This window comes from Callionymus lyra, chromosome 13 (genome assembly GCF_982586985.1).
Source record: "Callionymus lyra chromosome 13, fCalLyr1.hap1.1, whole genome shotgun sequence".
Lineage (NCBI taxonomy): Eukaryota > Metazoa > Chordata > Actinopteri > Syngnathiformes > Callionymidae > Callionymus > Callionymus lyra.
The window spans coordinates 19850771-19872178 of record NC_141830.1 but is presented as its reverse complement, the minus strand read 5'-3'; the positions used below and the strand labels follow the sequence as shown (position 1 = coordinate 19872178).

The 21408-nt window shown below is 40.7% G+C and overlaps 1 protein-coding gene across 3 annotated transcripts in view; it reads left to right on the top strand.

The window, feature by feature from the left end:
• LOC148067682 (nectin-2) overlaps window positions 1-21408 on the top strand; it is a 126630-nt gene that overhangs the window by 39976 nt on the left and 65246 nt on the right. For all 3 annotated transcript variants that reach the window (XM_087805104.1, XM_087805103.1, XM_087805102.1), the window contains exons 2-6: window positions 4435-4544; window positions 5635-5884; window positions 10051-10344; window positions 10577-10694; window positions 11874-12022. In XM_087805104.1, coding sequence (XP_087661230.1) covers window positions 4435-4544; window positions 5635-5884; window positions 10051-10344; window positions 10577-10694; window positions 11874-12022 — 921 coding nt within the window. The remainder of the gene's footprint in view (window positions 1-4434; window positions 4545-5634; window positions 5885-10050; window positions 10345-10576; window positions 10695-11873; window positions 12023-21408) is intronic.

Below are 21408 nucleotides of genomic sequence, written 5' to 3'. Positions count from 1 at the left end.
CGATTCTTTGCGTCAACACTAGAGATTGAAAATCTGCTCTAATTAAAATGGCGAGCAGTTATGAAAAGTCTTTATGTACATTTGTTCTTTGTTCCTCAGCATTCTTCTATTAACCATGTTTCTAGCTTGCGGCTCATACCCTGTTAGCTGCACTCCTCTTCTCTCAGCCCGTTCTTGTTCCACACACTCGTTTATTCTTCATTGCTGGCACCTTTTTCTTTTCACACCCTTTCACTCCACACACCTCATGTGTCAGGGTGACCAGGCTCATCTCTTCAGTGTGTACTGTTCCTTTTACTGCATCAATATTTTGTTGTCATATCCTCTGAGTCATGAGGAAATGTTTTTGTAGTAGTTGTGACGTCTCAACTTCAGGTGGTTTAAGGTAACCGTTTAATTCTACATATTCATGTGCATGATGCAGAAGGCAAGCCTGTATAAAGTAGATCAGTGGTTAGTCTTCCCCTCCACTCCCTCCTGTATACCATTGAACTCTCTTTTATTCTCCACTTCTCTTAGTTTCCGTCGACTGAAGCCCGCCTGCCTCGTATGACCTAAATATTCATCGTCACAATTATTGCTTGAAATGCTGACTCGCCTCGACATTTCCAAGTCTGATGCACGCCCGTTTGTGTCCATACTGACTTTTCTCTTTGTCTGGGATTTTGATGATGCTCCATCTTTAGGGGTTTGGGGGTCACTGAAGTTGGTAGAAGAGATGCAGGCTATTTCTTGTTTTGGTGTGTAATATTCATTCTCCTCAGGCAGTGTTGACTCTTATAAGGCTGGCCTGTCTCTCATCCCTGCTCTGGCAAGAGTTGACCTGTGTTGGCTTCTACCTTATTGCCTCCGAGTGATGGACAGCACCCTCGTGTGAGGTGTGTCTGCACTTTAATGTGTTTGGAGATCCGGGAAAGAAGATTGAAAAAATGGCATTGGTCTACCAACTGACTTGATGACCTGAAACACCATGCTGATTGTGTTGATGCCCTCCAATACAAACCATTAATCTTGACTTTTAAAAGCTCTACCTTCCCGTCTACTCTTTGGTTAACAAAAGTACAAATCCCAATCCCAAAGCTAATCTTAGTTAAACTGGCTTGCTCTTGTAAAAATGCCACAGACGGCAGAGGTCGTACCTGTAGCTTATGTGGTTTTGTTAGGTCTTGTTTAACCACAATTGATTCTCTTGTGTAGGCAGTTTTGCTCTTCTTATTATTGTCAGTCACTTCCAGTTTACAGATTCCGTGTGAAGTATACCAGTCTCTCAACAGAAAAATGTGATGTTGATTTCAGATGCGCTCGAAGCCCATTATTTCTACAGATGAGGTCGGCCATATTCCTTTTCACGTCAATTTTTAGCTAAGCTGGACAACGTTTGGTCGAGTGTAGGACATTGTGGTTATTAAGTGCTTGTAGGAATATTGTTGTCATATTTGGAAGAACTTTGTTAGGTTTTGGAATATTAATAATCCAAGACCAGGGATAATCCACTGATTTAATAGTTTCTATCTCCTATTGTTTATATTGCTAAAATGAATAATATTTAAGATCGTGCTTGTTAGCAGTAAACCCTTTCCCCAATGGTCCATTGATGTTGTTGTTTACTTAATACAATAAATCTCTTGTATAATCCTGCTTATAGCACTAACAACATAAGAAGTACGTGAAGGAGGTTGGAGCCATGTCTACATATCCGCAAAATGGCATCATCGCACCAGAAGTTAATGCAGGCGGAAACATCCAGTCCAATCTTTTTCAAGCTGGGGGTTGCATTAAGGCTTAATTGAGCTTTGAATTGGATTATCTAGGTAGCTTAGTCCAAATTAAATGTATAAACATTTCTCTCCCCTAAGATGGTTGTATGCATTTGAAAAGCCCCGTCTCTGTTGGACTGAGGTGATCATTTGTGTTACTCAGTTGTCATGTAACGGTTATCAGTCATACTTAAACTAGTAAATTAATTGCTTTTAATATTTTTGAATAATAATTGTAACTGATTACTTCATTACCTCTGTAAAATAAAGTCTGATTACTTTCTGCACGGTTATAAAAATCAATATGGTAAGATCCACAGAATATTAATTTTTTTAATCCTTAATTATTTAGTTTATCCTTGATTCTTGTGTGAGGATGGCAACAAGAAAAACTCGTATAGGAATAATTATTGATGAATAAAAAAAACGCCTGCAAATGCTACTTTCCTGCCTTTTGCATTCTTAATAGTCTTGGCAAAATCGCGTCGATGTGCCTCATCTTGCACCCAAACATTACAGTATCTTTACTAGAGATTTACTGAATAGAAATACACGATACAGACAAATTACTTTCTGCTCCCTGCAATAAGCACCTTGACTGAATAAAACAAAGTTTTCAAGCTCTAGTACTTCCGAAGAAAAATGAAAAGCTTCTGGATTGATATCAAAACCTCAAGTCCTTCCAACCGAGATCAAACTTGTGTTGTCGCCAGAAGTGCGATTAGTCAAAAATATGCTAAGCCAAATCTGAGCTGAGAATCCAACTTTGAATAATGAAACTTTAATTGTAAACCGTACCAGTGCGTTGTATATAAATATAAATATACACACACACGCACAAGTATGAATGTTTGATTTGATCCCCCCCCACCCCCCCCCCCCCACTATTGGTTGAATTCCTATGCCCTCTGGTTCTGCTGCTCCCCAGCTGTGGTTGTCCAGAGGGTTGCTCTGCGGCTACAAGTGTTGTTTTGTGGTTCTAAATTGGGCAGTTCTTATGAGAGCTGGTGTTATTTTGGGAAAGACATGTTTTTGTTCCTTCTGGATCCCTCTCTCTATGTTGATTTATTGCTATAAGATCTCCTTGTAGAACAAACGGTATAGTGTTTATTGCTGGTCAAAAGTGAGAACAAAATACCGTGAATCTCTACTCTGCCGCACAAACCAGTTCAACAAGTTCTTTAAGTAACTGTTTGCCTTTAGGGTGAAATTGCTTTGGCGTCTGATTTCTTCTACCCAAACACACTTTTCTGCACAAGGAACCGCACTTGCAGAAATTTGAGGTGGATCCGCAGGTAATCTACTCCGACTTGGAACAGGTGCCATCTTGCTGACATACACTAATGCGCGCTTACTCATACAAGTAATTACATTTTTTTTACGTAGACCCGGATTACACACTCTCATGCACACGCATAGGACGCACGGAAGGATTGTCATTTCAAAACGCCTTCTCTACTTTTTTTCGCATATCTAAAGAAAACCATAGTTATTTTGAATCCATGCTGCCAAGAACGTGTCACGGCAATAAATGACAGTTGAGGAAAAGCACCGCTCAGGAAAATGATTAATGACCGATGTTTGAGGGGGAACTGGTCACTGACTTCTACACTGTGCAAGCATTTTTTTTTCACTCTGTCAATTCTGTTCATCCACAACTTATCAGGGACTTGTGGATCCGTCTGTGAGTCGTCGCTGTTATGACCCAATTCTCTTAAACCGTCAGGAGGGTTCATACCTTTGCCTACTTTGAATCTTCCCCCTGTGAACACAAGGGTGTGTTTCCTTTTATAGGTCACGCAGCATTGCACACTTTGTTTTTTTCAATTATTAAATTGTCCTTTTATGATTTTCACTGTTTACACAATCGGAAAAACTTTGATTGGGAACTTGGGGAAATTGTCCGTAGATATGAGTATATCTTTGTACGCCCTGCGAAAGACTGCCGTCCTGTCCAGGGTAGAATCAGGGATAGGCTACAGCCCCCCACGCAATCCCCATAAGGGGTTAAGATTAAGCGGTAAAGAAAATTAGTGAATGAATGACATCTATAACATGACACACTAAGCAGCTATCCATATAAATGCATACAACTACACAACTGTGTATTAGATAGATAGATAGCCAAGATGTTCCTTAACAAGTCTATAGTGGCTGAAACTGTACGACATTTTTAATTTACTTCTGCTATGATTCATAAGTTTTATTTGCCCTCTGAGTGATATCAATCTACTGCATCACTACTGAAGTGTTCTGAATAGTCCTTAAAGTTATTTTCACACATGTTTGCTGTTAAAGTAACTGCAACGTAGTAGCCTTCATTTTTAGTTCTGGAACTCAGCTTCTGTCTGTTACTAGTTTTATCTTCCTGGTAACTTGAAGAACTCCAGGCAGAGCGCGAAGGCATAGTTGCATTGTTTGAATAGTGAGTTGCTAGTCAAACGTTTCTGTAATAATTGGTTGCTTTAAGCCATTTGGTAACATATTTTATATAGTTTTCTTTTCCTTTTTTTGACCGTTTCGACTCAACTGGTTTCTTCTTCACTTTAACACTGGGAGAAAATCATTATGGCATAAACCAGGTTACATTTTTCTGCATAGCATCGAATGATAATTGCTGTAAAAGTTAACGTAAATTATCTTGAATTCCATTAATGCAATGTGTCTCTTTCTGCAGAAGTATTGGGTCAGAGAGTGAAGGTGGAGCCTGAGGTCCTGTCGTATCCTGGACAAACTGTCAACCTGCGCTGTTCCTTCACCGATGCTGTAGGGATTCAGCTCACAATGGTCAGTAAAAATCTCAACATGTTATGAAAAAGTTTTTTTTTCTTCTTAATGTTGGTCTTTTCTCCAGTACACCCACACACAAACGGTTCAGTGAAACTAATGCCAGTTTCACTCTAAATCCAAAAAGAGAATTTATCTTCCTAATTGAAGCAGACAGATATTGACTGTGAAGTTAATCAGTAATGTCAATGTTATTGAACGTGTTTTTTTATCATGAAAAGTAATGAGATGGACTGAGTCTCAAACATGAATATTTATCTATATCGTACAGAAAGTCCTGCTTAAAAGTGACTGTATTAACGGTTGCTCACCGATTTTGTTGTGACCGCCGGGGTTAGAACCACCTTCATAAGCTTCATGGCTTCTCATTAATTTCCATCCTCCATGACAAGTGCGTTAAGGAGCCTAACTAGAGTCACATTTTGGAGTGTATCCGAGTGTAAGCTGGTGAACGCTGAGTAACATGAGGTAATGATGAGAAATATGTGCATTCAAGACATTTACGTTGTTGAAAGAGCCTTTTACATCATCTGTCATGTTCCCATGCGGCTGTGATATCCATGCTGGCAACTAATCCTTCTAAACGCTGATGAACACAATGATGTATGACTTTTTGTGTAAACAATTCAGGGCAATTCAGGAATTGAAGTGGTGTAATGAATTAGTTTTACTTGCTTTACACCAAGAACATAAAGTCTACCAATCATACTCCAGTGTACTAATGGCCCTTTATTACTTTCCTGCTTAATGTTCTGTTGCCTGGAATAAACAATGCTAAGCTTCATTTTTCTGTAGAGGATTGGATATGGTAATGGGTGCACTTCTTGGTTGCATCTCAATGAAGTAGGAAATGCTCATCTCAGCTGGGAATTCGGTAAGAGAGGGGGAACTAATGTTCCAAAAAAACACTCGCATCCATATTCATACCTGTTCCAGTTGTTTGATTGTCATTCTCTGTGTGGTGCCTGGTGGAGTGAATAGCGAAATGGATGGGATTTGAAATGCTCTCCAGTGCATATCAATGATGTGGTGAATGTGATCTGTTATGTTCCATCATTGCACTGAACCGCTGTCCTCGCCTCTGCCACAGGTCACATGGATCTACGAACCCAAGGAAGGAGACCGGATCAACATTGCAGTTTTTCACCCCAATTTCGACCCCAACTACCCAGATTCACCACTGAAGAGCAGAGTCAGCTTCACGCCAAGCCCTCCGAACCTGAGCAGTCCTTCTATTCAGATCACAGACGTGAGACTGACCGATGAGGGGAAGTACATCTGCGAGTATGCTACATACCCCAGTGGCAACGAGCAAGGAATCACATATTTGGTCATGCTTGGTAGGTCGCATTTTATTTTTTTCCTTGAAGTAAAAAATGACAGTATTTTATTTATTCAAAGTTTGGCTCGTTTTTTTTTTTTAATTCCTTATGGGAGGATTTAAAACCCCTCAATAATTCTAATTTATATATAAGGTTTTAGACAATATAAAAGATGTGAATGGTAATCAAATACTGTCATTGCCTGTACAACTAAATGATAGATGGAAGAAAAGCAGCCTAAAACTATGAGTCATTTACCCTTCATCACCCTTTCACAATCATACAGTGATGGGAGTAGGCTGAGACGCACCACGCCAGCTCATTACCAATCGGTGTTAAAGGTCTTGCTCATAAAATGGAATTAGGAAAGCACGGCTACAGTTAAATTACTGTTAGAGCTGAGAGGAACTCTTACAAGTTGAATAAAGCATCATTGTCCAGAATAGATGAAGAAAAAAGTGTCGCCTTGAGTCCGTTCCTTAAATGTGTGAAAATCGCACCTATTTAATGATCTGCTTTCTCTAGGCAGGTTTGCTTTAGTAATTACTACGATAAGATCTTCACAGAAAAATACGTTTGAAGATACATTGCTGATATGCAAATGTCTCTTATTTTAATATTGAAATTGGAAACGTGCATTTTTAAATGTACAAACATGTCTCAAGGGATTTCCAAAATTCCGGTGTAGTTGACAGTCAAGTGATTTTTCTCCCCCTTAAAATTCCAACTAACTTTCAAACTAACCCAAACTAACCCCGACAAAAAACAACAACAACCGGACAGTGTCTGACGTATATTTTAGATCTTGAAAACAGTGGAAAACTAAAGATATCAGGCTTTGTAAGAGCAAAGACACCATTCATCCTGCAGCCTGCGAGCGGGAAGAGGCTGAGAGTGAAGGCGGAGCACAGACTAATGCTATCAACGGCGCCATCCACAAACTCGGAAGTGTTTTCAAACATAGTTGATGGCATTATAAATGCAATTTAAAGGCCTAAAGATTAAAAATTGGAGAATGTATGAAAGGTGTGTCAAATGCTGAGGTTGGTGTCTCAAATGCCGTAGATTATGCTGTGGACATGAATTCTCGGCTCTTGAACAGGTGAATGTAGAACTGAAAGATAAAGTGATGGGTTCTGGAGGCAAGGTCGAGACCCACCAGCCCAGAGCCACTTCCTTGCCGCTGAGGAGCTTTTTAACCACTTGGCAACCTCAGCCCATGAGAGGAACCCAATCAGAGAACCCCGATCCTGTTTCCTCCACGGAAAATATGTCGATGGGATTATGAAGGTCTTCGAATTATTGTTTCAAGCAATTGATAACGTCCCAAGAAATGGTCAGCAGCTTGACGGCATACTTCAAGCTGGGGTCCACCAGCGGGTTCTGGGATTACTTTCACGACAGGCAACGGCCAAAGCTTCAATCAGCTGCCTCAACAATAGCGGTGCGGAACATGGTGTCCCTCACCTCACCCGGAACATGATTAAAGGTCACTCTGGGGCTAGAGCTGAAACTTCTTCCGACAGGAGACTCTTCCAATCGTTCCCAGCTGACCCTCACAACACGTTTTGGTCGACCAGGTCTGACCGGCATCTTCCCCCACCATCGAAGCCAACTCACCACCAGGTAGTGATCGGTTGACAAAACATGTGGCCGCAAGTCTAATGAAATGACCACAAAGTTGATCATTGAGCTGCGACCTAGGGTGCCCTGGTGCCAAGTGCACATGTGGACTTATGATTGAACATGGTGCTTACTGTGGACAGTGTGTGATGAGCACAGAAGTCCAGTAATAAAGCACCATCGGGTTCGGATAAGGTGGACCTTTTCTTTCCGATCATGCCACCCTGAATCTCACTGTTGTTGGCTCAGCAAAGTCCCCGCCTCAATCCGCTGCCCGGCTCACACGGCACCGAACCCCTTCGGCCCCACTTGAGGTGGTGAGCCCATGAGAAAATGGGGTTCAATGTTTCCCTTTCCTAGCTGTGCCCTTGCTATTTTGATAAGAAATAAATACAGGCCAGATGCAGCACAGAACAGCATTATTATTACTGCTAGGCCATCAGCCTAAGCCTTGCATTTTTGGATGAGGGCGACATCACCTGAGCTCCAGTTGCTACGTTAAAATGGACTTGGATTTTAGCCTATAACTCCGCAAGCACCTTCTTAAAACATATCCATATATGTTTGTTGTATCTATTTTATCCCTTGGTGATGGTCGTAAATGAGGTGTGTTTAAATATTTGGACCAGATATTAAATGAATACATTTATAAGATTTTTTTGATTTTCTTTTCCTTCTGTTTAAAGCAAATGTGCCTGCAACAGATTTCATATGTGTGTAAAACACATATGAACACAAAACATCTATAGTATTATCATTACTTATTTTAGTGACTCGATTCTGTTTCACTCTTCAATAATGCGGTTTTGTACTATGTTTCTCAATATTGTTTTAAATTTGTGTTGGAATTCTAGCAGAAAAATGCCAAAAGGGTTCATATGATTTGGTGCGTCTAGCAATCTGAAGCGCTGTGAGAAGCTTCCCGTAGTGATTTATAGTTGACTTCTTTCAATTCGTCACCCTCTTGTCAATACAGTGTCACTACTTAGAATATTTATAGATGCAGAGTTCTCTCCTGCTCGGGCTCAGCTCTTGCCCAAAGGTAGCCTCCAGGTTAAAAGCTTGTCCTGCTCTGTTTAATTGCCATTTTAAGTGGTATTGTCAGATCAATTGTGTTGCTGTTAATGCGAAAGAACCATTGGACTAACCTTGGCGCAGCACCCCTGCCTCGGCTCCCCTTTCTCCTCCACAGCTCATCATACCTCCCTGCCGCCCCTCAGGCGGAGTATTGATCTAGCTCCTTGTCATGCCGGCTGTCGACTGCTGTCCAGCAAGCTCAAACCCCATTCTTGTGTTGGGAGTTTGGGGGACTCGGAGACTATGAAAAAATAGAGATTTTGTTGTGAAGACTCCCTTGACATACAACGGTGTTGTTCACATTCTTCATTTAAACCATCACTGATGTTTATGGAACGATCTTTCTCTCTCTTTGTGTTTGATGATCTACTGACTCCTTCAGGAAACATCTTAAGACGTTTTTTTTGTTCAGGCTTTTCCTTGATTTTCTGGAACTCCTGTTGTGTTATCAGTTTTATCTGGACCTTTAAAGTATATACTTTATTGAATATTGTTTTGATTGTTTAAGCGCTTTGTGACCCTGGTCTGGAAAAGCGCTCCATTATACTTACTTACTTATTTTTAATGTTTCGTTGTTTGAATGGAAAACGAATGGCATTATTTACTCAATTAACAAATATCTACAAATGAATTGGAAAAATATCATTATTGTTGATTGTGTATGAGCAAAAGGTAATTTCAGGTAAATATCAGACCAGATACAAAAGAGAAAAAATGGGAAAACTTCCCCTTCAACCTTGTAATCGCTCAACCAGTTTCAATAGCTTTAAATTCAAGTAACATCAAAAATACGAAGCAACTACAATTCAATATTATTTATTCGACCACTGCAACCCTGGAAAGTTGAAAAGCTGTTTGAGTTTCTTCTTTTGTTTCATTTATTGAAACGTTGCAGAATGACACTTTCCTTCAAAGTGAGGTGGACTATAGTTAATTTGAAGGGGACTTGGATTGGTACTTGGGGATGAAAAATCAATTATTTCTGCAGAAACTATATATCGATCTTTATCACAGAATTGAATAAATTGTCCGACATTAATGGCCATGAAGCTCAACAATGATAGAAAAAAAAAAGTATTGAAAAGTTCATATAAATCAACTTAAATGAGACAATTTTTTTTTTTCGTTTTTTTGGGGTGTAAAGTTGTGAAATTGGCTCTTTAGCAGAGTTTTGCTCAATGTTGGTGCTTTTCATATGAGATCAGTAACTTTGCCATAGTAATCGAACACTTTGTCAGTTATTTGGGAAGAGAGAAAATCGCGTATAATTTATACCGTGCCCATAATTGTTTATCAATTTAGCCTCCTGATAGGAAACAGCAGAGACATTGTGTTTTGAGCACAAGCCGTCTGAAATTGTTTGTCATTTATAGCGCGCATTATCTTTTCCCTCCGCCGTCTCATTTCCATTCCATCCATCTTGACGTCCTTTAATCTTCTCCGTCACCCTCTGTGTCTTCCCCTCCTTCCCCCCAACCCTGCAGCTAAACCCCAGAACTCGGCCTCGCCCATCACCGTGGAAGCAGGAGCCAAACGGACCGTCGTGGCTCGCTGTCAGTCTTCGAACGGCCGCCCCGCCGCCCAGATCAAGTGGGTGACCACGGCCAACGGCAACGCCACCACACTGTCGAAGCCAGGCGTGGATAACACCGTGTCGATACAGAGCGAGTATCGCTTGATTCCGACGGCTGCCGACAACGGGAAAGACATCAGCTGCGTGGTCATGCACAGGACTCAGGTCAAGCCAGAGAGTTTCCCAATGAAGCTCGCAGTCCAATGTAAGACACACACACACACACACACACACACACACACACACACACACACACACACACACACACACACACACACACACACACACACACACACACACACACACACGCTTATTATTTCATGATTGCTGGTCACGCTCTGTCATAAAAGCGTTTCCTTTTTCAAGCTAAGTAGTAATTAATACATTGCCGTGCTAATAATCTCCTCCTTCCTGCCACTTTTCTCTCCTTTCCTCAGACGCTCCCCAAGTGACAATAGTGGGTTACGACAGTAATTGGTATGTAGGTCGTACAAATGTTGTGCTCACCTGCCAGGCCACTGGAAACCCTGTTCCGCTCTCCGTCATGTGGAAAACGTGAGTACCCCCCCTGTACCCTCTTTTTTATTCAAGATCATCTCAAATATGTGACATTCATAAGTTATGCTGACTATGTCAAACCTTAGTGGATAAATAGAGTCCAGAGACTAAATGATGACGTCTGATGACATATTTTCATGTAAACACCAACTAGTTCTACAGATTATTATCCAAAACATCCAATCATCAAGTATTAAAGTCGACAGTTTGTCATCAACAGTCGTCTCTGTAATAAATGCATTTGTGCAACTGAATTAATTATCGAAATGAGGCACAAAAATGATGCTTTGGTGATGTTGGTTGGTTAAAAAAAAACAAGCGTCACTGCGTCTGACAAGTTTGAACTTCAATAATTAAATTATCATCTTCCAAGTCTATTAGTCAATATGTGGGCTTTCAAATGTACAGACATTTTTTATACATCTCATATTAATGCATCTCATTTTCATTAAGAGCCAGATGAAACGAATCTGTTTTCCTGTGATTCTGTCTGAATGTTTCTGTACTTGGCCGGACAGCTGAGTGAGCCAAACTACCGTCTTCAGTCAAAACCTAATGATGATGGATTTCAGTGATTATTAAGACAAGGTCATTCAGTTTCCGTGCACTAGTTCTACACCTCAATATATAGCAGAGTGAAAAACAGACCAAACAAAGAATGATAATAAGAATAATATTAATTATGTCCCCTGGTTGTCAATTAGAAGGATAACATTGATGAAATCAATATTGCTTCCAGAAGAATAATGAGTCTCATCAGGCAGATTCACCTGTAAGTTTATTTGATTCAGTTTTGCCAATTTTTTTTTCATCTCAGAAAAGGTTTTACAGGTATTACGGCCCAGTGCCTTGATTATTGAGATGACCTCATAATTCCTCATTCTAGACTCTTCCATTTATGATACAATAAAACTCACTGGTGTCATGGAAGGTATCTAAAAGGTAGGCATTTATAAATGGAAAGAGATTATCCTCCCAGTTTTGCTTTCCTCTTGTAGTATTTGGCTCCACTGAGTGAGAATAGATTGCCTCATGTCGGGAGAAAAATGGATTGGTTTTGCTCTGTTGATCAAGATTAGTAAGAATTTGACGATTTTTACTCCGAGCAGCACATCTCTGAAAATGCACATCCATCCTATTTCTTTTGTCATTTTGAATGTTCTCGTGTCTCCGCAGTATGTCGGGAGAGATGCCAGACACTGCTCAGACCAAAGACAACAAGCTGCAGGTCCTGAAGGTGGACGAGGCCGTCAACACCACGTTCGTGTGCGAGGTCAAGAATCGAATCGGGATCGGCAGAGATCAGGTCACCGTCATAGTCAGAGGTGAGTGAAAGTTAAAACTGGGACAGAGACAAATGATTTTTAAGCACTGTTTTTTTTTTTTAAACCTTCCTCAGTATTTTACAGAAATGCCCAAATAATTCTCCGTTATATTCTAAAGTATGCAACGTCGTTTCAGATATGCACCACTACACGTTTGTAGAGGCTTTGTTTTACCAGAAATGACGCTAAAAACAAAATGAACATGCAGAGATAATCACTATGACATTCAAGTTTACAAAATATTTAAAATCTAGCTGAAAACTTAGGAGCCAGTCATTAATAACTGGTGTGTTTACAGTAGCAAAATGGCAAATTAGACAAGTATCAAGGGCATCCCTCTAACAATGAGCTAAACGATCTCTGAGCTCATACAGTGTATGCCTCACTTTAAAGTAGAGATTTAGACTGTGAGCTCAAATGTGTCATGATGAACAAATGCTGGAATTGTTCTCGTCCTCACAAACCTAAACATCTGCTGCTGCAAAACCAGCCTCTTGTCCAAACAGGCTGATGAAGTGTCTACAATAGCTGCATCAGTAACCAGTTAAGAAGGCATTTAAAGACACTTGGGGCTCACTTGGGTGTCGTTCGTCATCTAAACTCTCCCCTGGCTGGTATATAAAAATATTTATATCCTCTGAACTGATGAACTGTAGCCAAGTGCACTTTGCCGCTGCACATTCCTAGTGGATTATGCTTCCATGTTTTCTCCTGGGACGCGTCTTGTTCCACCACATGTCACACAAACACACACTCAAACACACTCGGTGCTGAGGTCTGTCTTGGGTGTGTAGCATAAGGCTAGCGGGTCCAGCTGCTCTGTCCCTTGTGCAATAATGTGTGATCATCGAGCTTCTCTCTTTTTTTCTGTTTCTTAGTGATTGCATGCAACTTTCTAGCCACACCTTGTTGTGCACAATCTTCCTTTGTTGCCTAGCAAGGATCTTCCGAGATCAAGAGTTTGTATCAAAATGATTGTCTATGTTTGCATGACCTTGATGGCTCACTCCATCAATCTATCCACCTTGTCTGTAAGTCATGGCATCAATCGTTGGAGTCTGAATTATACATTTAATGGTCCCTGTATGTTTCATTTTATGTTATTATTTTTTAATGTTTTGTGTAGATCATATTTACAACGGGTAACAAGTGGATGTGTTAAGATGTAAGATGACCTTCTAAAGATGTAGGATGTAAAAGTCATTTTGGTCTTCATACAAAAGGAACGTCATTCTTTTCATTTCTAAGTTTTTCTAAATTCCGTCGCATAACATCTGCAAAAAATATCATCCCACCTTAGACACAAATTCTTATTGTTTGTGTTCTCAAATCCTAAATGATGTAAACACAACACCAAGCACTAACGGTGCTAAATTTCCCCTCAGAATAAGGCTAGCACAGATATGGAGTAGCATAGCTAGCATGTATAACAGCCTTTTTTTAAATGTTTACTTAATAACGTATGAAAAAGAACATTTATTTAATAGTTTGCGGTATAATGTGGTATAAAGTTTATAAGTTTAAGTTTAGGTAAAGGTAATAAGTTTAGCCTTTCCAACTACAATGCTCGAGTTCTTGGCTCCTGCAAACTCTTTCAGTGATAGTGTCATATTCCGCCTTGGCTGTCACTTAAAGAAACTGTGTTTAAGAGCCTTAAGTTTTACAAGCCAGGTATTTATATTGAATTTTACATATGGAATTATAATTGTATGTTTTGAGAACCTTGAATGGTATTAATGGTATATTTTTGATAGTTATAAAAATAATGTTCTGAGAAAAGCTCATTATAATGTTTGACTTATTTTTTAAAATGTATAACATGGGGAAGTTGTGTTCCTGTTGAAACATGTTTGGTGAAACGAAACACAGTAGGTTCCGTTCTGATCTTTATGTCAATGTTTTTGCCTGCATGGTTATATTTAAAAGGTTGGTTGGAAAAGATCTGATATTTGAAAAAAATATGAGGTGAATCAGCTGCTCAACCTTTGCATCGACTTATACAGGCTGTTAGGTGTGTGGCATCATCCGTGTTTACCCTTATCATGTTGATATCAATTCATTACTCGCCCTGCAGCGGTGCTTCTAATTGGTTGGCTAAAGAAGTCGGTCTTCGAGATACTTTTCCTTTTTTATGAGTTGTCATCTTTTGGGGAAATAAGGGTCAATATTTCTCAAGCTCGCTTCACATTGGGCTCACCAACTTTATTCAGAGGAGAATGTAACAAATCTACTATCATGCTATGCATTGGATTCTGAGCAATAGTTGATTATTTTAGACTATCAAGATGTAGCGTCACCATTATGCATTATCCATTCTTTGTTGTAGTTCTTAACCTAGAGTCCTATGAATGTCACGTAGTCAAAGAAAGCGAACTTCCAAGTCGAGTCTTTGCTCAAACTTGATGAAACTGGAGTGCTTCAGTATCAGGGGTGAAACAAAAATCAATTCTTCTAGCCCTTCTGTAGCTCAAATACTTTTTTTTAACTTGTTCCTTATGTGGTTTACTCCTCCACTCCCCTTCATACAAAATACATCGACCATTCCTCTGCCTGCACTTAGCCGGAAGTTATTTTTTGCTGACTTGTGGAGAAAAACCTGCCCGTAATGGGGGTGAAACCACACTCCTTTTGTGAGTTCAATTTTGAAGAAGCCTGTACTCCTCAGTGCCCTTATGTCTTTGATTTTTTTTTTTACCCATCCACTTCTCTACCCTTCCACTTGTCTTTCACAAAGTCCCTCGACTCCTCATGGTGTGCGTCATTTTTTTTCCTCCGAGGCCCGATGTACTGCCCCCTGCTACTGTCACCGGCTTTTGTAGCACAGAGCATGTCACCATCTCCCGCTGTGTGCAACAAGCAAGAAAAATGTCACGGTCTGGGGAGCTCAGAGATGAAGATTGAGGCTTTTTCTGTTTGATTTAAAAAGCCAAAGACTGAGCGCTGGGATAAATCCGTGGCTGCGTGCGAGCCTCTATCCCGGTGAGCCACGGAGCAAAGGCGTGAGGGTCGGACAGAGGGAGAGTGGATGCTGACGGCGTTTAAACCTCTCATGGGAAGCTTGTGCCACTGCATCCTATCTCCAGCGCTATTGGCCTCCTCTATCTCTTGCCGTAGCGTGTGTCTGTCTGTCTCCAAGCCTCTCAGAACGGATCAGTCACCCTTTGCTGCTTCAGCTGCTGGCTGCTGCTCTCATCATTTCACCAACTGTTTCTTTGACTCTGCCTTTCATCCTACATTTCCACTCCTCTCCTGTTCTTTATCCCACTAAACCCGCTCTTTGCATCCCTTTCTTCATGGTCTCTGCTTCTGTGTTGAACATCCTTCTTTCCCAACACGTCCTGGATTTTTTCTTGAAGGTAGGCCTAAATATATATAGTTTGTCATGGTCTGTTTTACATCGATGCTCATTCATAAATTGGTGTGCTGGGGTGCTCAGCAGGAATCAGAATTGGGGGAATCTTTGTGGACTCAGCCATGATTTTAAATTCCCTTTTTTAATATTTAAGTTGTCCATGCATATAATTCCTCTTGAAAATGTTGTTCTGATGATATAAAGGCCTTGACAAAGAAGAATTTAAATTCAACATGGGATCCGAAGACTGATTTCTAGGTGAACATTTTAGACTTCGCCCCCGACAATCACAGAAATGGCTTTTAAATCCTCCAGGAACTTTTTTTTATTCTCTCTCTCAGTAGGCAACCACCGCCTCCCTTCTTCCCACTCATCTTAGTCACAAGCATCTGAATCTAAATCTGTGAAAGAAAAGTTGTGACTCTGGCAGCCAGCATGTGAGTGATGGAGGATTGCAGATGGCAGGAGTTGTGCGTGAGTGCTCATAAGAAGAAAAGGAAAGTTGGTGAAAGTAAATGGAAGCGGGTGGACAGATGTTAATGCAAGTCAAGAGAAAAGATGCAGCTCTAGAGAGGGAGGCTGAGTACAAACCTGTGGAGGCTAATGTGAATCTGTGTAGACAAACGGGGCTAAGAGGGGCCGACAGGCGTGAAATGGCCAGCACCTGCGCCAGAACAGGTCTCCCCCTTCAATCCACAGCTGCATCGCACTCGTACATTTAAAAGTGTGTGTTTGTGTATCGACTCCTTTGCCCTCAGTCTTGTCCTGCCCACCTGAAGGCCGGAAGAACGATGGATGTCCTCTCCTCTCCTTGCTTCATCTTCGATCTTGTTGCTTAGTCACACACACACAAACAACCTCGCTCTTCCCCCTCCTTCCTTTTTTTTTCTTCGATTTATCGCTCCTTTGCTATCTCTATCGCTGTAGTTTGCTTTTTCCATCGCATCTCTCATCCTCTCACTTAGCATATGCTCTCCCCTCATCCTCCTTATCGCTCTCAGGTTGTCTTTCAGCCTCCGCAAAGTCTGCCGAAGATCTCTACGAGCAGAGAAGAAACTTGTGCCCCAAGCGTTGCCTTTCTCTCTTCATATCCTCGCCATCTCTCTGAGCTAAACTTCTAAATAGCACCAGCTCTTTCCTCTAATCACAGACTTATCCCTCCTTCCATCCTCATTTCCCGAGCTGCTCTTGGGAGATTTCTTTTTTATGTTTTTTTCTGTCTTACAACCTTGCCAACATTATCTTGTATCCATCTCCTTCCTGAGAGACATCTTTATTGACCCTCTCTAATATAAAATCCATATATCTATAAGGGGCCCATGAGAGGTGCTACTGGGGTTCTACAGAGCAGGAAGCTTCTATCTATTCAGATTCTTTCAGGATTGCCTGGAAAATGAAGATACTACCATTTAAGTCCATGCAAGCATGTTTAAAGTGACAATAAAATAGTCATACATATAACATCACAATTCCTGTACAACACAGGCTACATATTTTTCTTCTTCCCATTGTATCACTGGATGTTATGGCTGCTTTTTTTTTCTACTTACACACGACTACTTGATCATGAAAGGTTGTTCTGGGTACTCGAAGCATGAGCCGTGGAAGACGTGATGGGAGAAAATGTTTTGGTGCTGGGCTTTTGCATCATAATGGCAGTTTAAAAAAAGTTTTTAGATGTTTTGCATTTCCGAGTTTATATGAATAGTCATGTACATCTAGTGGATCATGCAAGTCTCTTAGGCAATTGATATAGTTCTTTAAATGATTCAAACTTATGAATGTTGCAATTCGTCACTGATAGCCTTTGGAAATGCATTATTTATTTCAGCATTATGTATTTCCGAAGGGTCTGAGGAATCGAGCGAACATGTATATCAGAATGTCAGAATGTAATTTTGCAGCTTTCTCGCTCATTATACATTCACGTCCTCCAACTGGACACTTCAAGGTTGAATTTTCTCAGCCATTTTCCTAACGCTTACCGCGCCTCCTCATGTTTGTCTCCGTCCATGCAAAAATGGCCGGAGAAGGGTTTTGCCGAAGCCAAGTCTCTCCCTCCAGCGTTCTACTGGCCCCCTGCCCACTCCTCATTAGGACACATGCACACACACACCCTTGTTCAATAACTCGCATGCTGCCGGGCCTTCCCTAATGTAAAACTAGCGAGCGTGTGCTGAGAAAGTTATTGTATGCTTCCAAATGCCTGCTTGTTTTGGGGTTTGGTTGCAGTCTGGGCTACTTTCGCTCCGTCTCTCTAATTACTTGCGACCACTTGGAGCTTATGATGTTGCTGGACATGACTTCATCGGAGGCATGCTGCTTTTTGGCTTCCTCGCTAAAGTGTGTGTGTCTGTGTGTGTGTAAGCGTTCTGCAGTTCTGCATGATTGTTTTTTGTGTTTTTCCCCTCCCCAAATGGTTCACACAGCATGCACACTAGCGGTTTCACTGCTGGTGTTTTCTGATCTTCTGCGCTCACTCACTTCAGTGAGATCAACGGGTTCTTAGCGAGGACGTCTGGAGGTCCGTGCTAGAAAACACTTGAAACTCTCTGAGGACTCGTGCATCTGGCTTGAATTTTTGAAGTGCTGTATGCAGATGGGGAGCGAAAACATGAGTCTCATTCACAAAAGGGATTAAGTCTGGTTTTTCAATATGTTCTGAGAGACGCCATCTCTACATCTGTGTTGCCACGCTTCAGTCAGTCGATGATTTTAATGAATCTTGCATGCCTGTTCAAAATACATTCACGTTATGAAATATATTCTGTTTTTAATTGATTAGTATTTTACATTTCTCTCAACTTCCCTTGTTTTCTGAGCCGTGATGCTGCAGTTTGTGTGTTCATGTGCCACTCCACGCCGAGCTCAGGCCCTCATTATGGTTTCTGTTGAACGAAGATGCGTATCACGGCTAGAAGGAAAGCCGGGGAGGAGGACATGATGTTTGCAGAGGCTAATGTGAGATATTCAAAGCAAAAGAAAAAAATAGAAGGATGAGAAATTATTAATTTTCTCCCTCGGGCCAATGTTGAAAGTGCAGAGCAAATAGAAAAAATGAGACGGCAGGGAATAAGATTGAGCTTTTTCTATGAGGAAAACATTTAATTGACAGATAATTTTTTTTTTTTATTGATTCGTTAGTTCGACTTGGAGCCAAGTCATAGTTTTTCAGCAGCCTCCCAGCAGGACTGACACAACAAACCTACTCTTAAGTCTTTTCATAGTTTGTTCTTCTCATGCTTGTTTCCTCCGGGTGCTCTGGTTTCCTCCTTTATGCAATAAATGCTGCTCTGTAGTTGTTAGTCGTGTGTGGCTGTTATGGACTGCTGACTCCTGGTCGTCCTCAGGACTTGGACGAGGCTAACTTCTATCAAATGTCCACAAAATTAACTTTTAATCTCGATAGAAATCCGTACTAGAGTAAATCTTTCAGCTCCCTGCACTTTCAACGTGAAAGGTCGAGCTGTCCTGTACTTGATGACGGCGCCACAACGAGGGCGTCCTGATTTACTGGTGTCAAATATTCAGTAAGGTTTGGAAAAGCTCTGCTAATCCTCCGCAGTCGTGATATACGCAGGGAATGAAAATGGGGAAATGACAAAGAAGGAACATTGAGCTTATTCAGACAATTTCCATCACATTTGACTCAAATTAAAAGGAATGTTTCCTCATTTTGGGATGTAACCGCGAGCACTCATGATATCAGAGGAAGATGGAAATGTCGGGGAAAAGAAGAACAATTATAAATCGATTTCAACAGGAAACGGAGCTGATGACAAGTTTCAAGAGTTTAGTTTCGTCCCGCTCTGTCTCCCAGACTTTTATAGGCATTAAGATTGCATTAAGTTTGTAAGTTAATATACTGCAAACTAATGGGTTGATTTAGGATTTTACAATCTCTACAGCACATTAACTACTTTAGCACTTTAGGTGAGAGCCCTGTTAATATTGTCCAGTAAAGTGGCAGTAAGAGAGAGTGGGATGGATCCATTTTACACTGGACAGTTTGCTAACTTTATTTGAAGTAAATCCTTTATTTATACAGTCAGTCCATATTGACAATTGTTTGTGAAGTTGCTTCTATTTTACATCCTCAATCCTTGTCTTACCAGAAAATAAAAATGAAAGTTGTTTTGAAACTTTGACAATAAATATTAATGAGACCACTAAGCAATAATTGGCAGAATAGATGAATAGCTTTTACTTTCCAAGTAAACTTGGGGGGGAAAAAAAGGTTATAAACTATTTCTTATAATAGTTGAGAGCATCATGCACAAAGTTCTATTTTCCAATTATATTTTCACTTTCAATTGTTGAAGAATAAGAGTAAAATGGTGAATAGATCTGCTTCACATTGATCCAAAAAAAAACAACAACCAGCAAATGACAATAAATACAACTTTTGCAATATATTACTCACTTGATTCATTGGCTGGTTATTGTTAGCCAAATTGAATATATATGATTGACACTCTTGCTCTGTAGATGATTTTTCATCCCAGAGCCTGAAAAGGTTGAAGCATCTAAAGTGTGCAAATGTTTATGGCAGATAGCTGTTGGAGACTAGAAACATGTTTACGTTCTGGTAATAAGAGAGCAGAAGGTGCTTTGGGGAAAAAATCTAAATCCTACACACACACACCTACACAGCACAAAATATCAATTCAGCATAAAACGGCACACTGGTGTATAATTCTTTTCTTTGTGTATCCCTGGGATGGAATCGTTTTATCTCCACAGAGGGCATGTAATTGAAGAAACGCCATTTAAAGTTGATGCTGCACATCTGTCGGCAGTCATCCTCCGTTCACCCCAGTTAATACGCTATTTATGTTTTTTACCAGCCAATGTTTTTCCTTTGGAGGGTGTTTCATTCGAGTCCTTCACAGGACAGTCAACTGAGACCACAGTTGTGCAACCCCTTGATGCTTCCCCTCCCAGATGAGCTGTACTTGATGATCACATGGAGGCCTTTGGTCCCAGGGTCTGTCCACGGGGAGTTGTCATAGTTGCTGAAAGCACTTAGAGCCCTGATCCCTTTCCCCTGAAAATGTTGTGCACAGCATTATTGTGGTGCTTCTAGTGGCTTAAGCAGGTTGTGATGACTTGGTTTCAGTCCTCTGTTGTCTGAGTGCGGGCGAGCGGAGGCATTGCAAATAAGGAAATGTGTCACTGATGACTTGACGTAGCCAACTGATAAGAGTGTCTTCAGTAGGTTACAGTCAGTCGATCATGTGGTCTGGAAAAGCTGCCAAATGAGCTCATTAAATGATGCGGAAAACCTTATCTCGTTCCAAAAATGTCGTTTTCTTCCTTGCTGATGAAAATACCTTGTCAAATACAAGTTAAAATTAGGTTCTAATATCGCAAATATGAGACTAATGGGTTGGAATAAAAATAGGTACAAATGAGACATTCAGTTTTGGACAGAAAAGAGCCTGGTAGTCATTCTCTTTAGCTGTTCTGTAGTTTTATCTGCACTTTTAAGGGACGACTGTTTCTAACACAATCTAATAATAAGATTTATTTTTTTTTAATTTGTTTTTAAGGCTGTTAATGAGGAACTTTAATGCACATGCATATAATGTGTTAATGCGCACAAATTCTAGCAGCATTTTTATGTAGCTTCAGAGGTGTCTTCTAACTGCCAGCTGTGTGGTCTGAAACATTTGTCATAATTAAGTACCCGCGTAGATTTATTTTCTGTTCTGAGAAGTCAAGAGCCAAGAGCGGGAACATGGCGAGTCTCGGGACACTATCACCAGCCTGATTTACGACTGGAACGTCACAGTTCCGGAAGGAAGATTGTTTCATATACGCGACGCTGTCCCTCTGTCAGCACCGTGACCAAAACTTCAACTAAATCTCAGTAACGCTGAGATTAACTGGTATTCTGACAATCGAGAATGACGGAGAAGTAGCCGAAACAGAATGGACATTTATGTAGGACAGAGTGGTGCCAATGATCCCTCCTGCTCCACGTTCATGGCTCCCAGGCGGACTTGTCATTCTGCTGTGTCACTTTGTCACT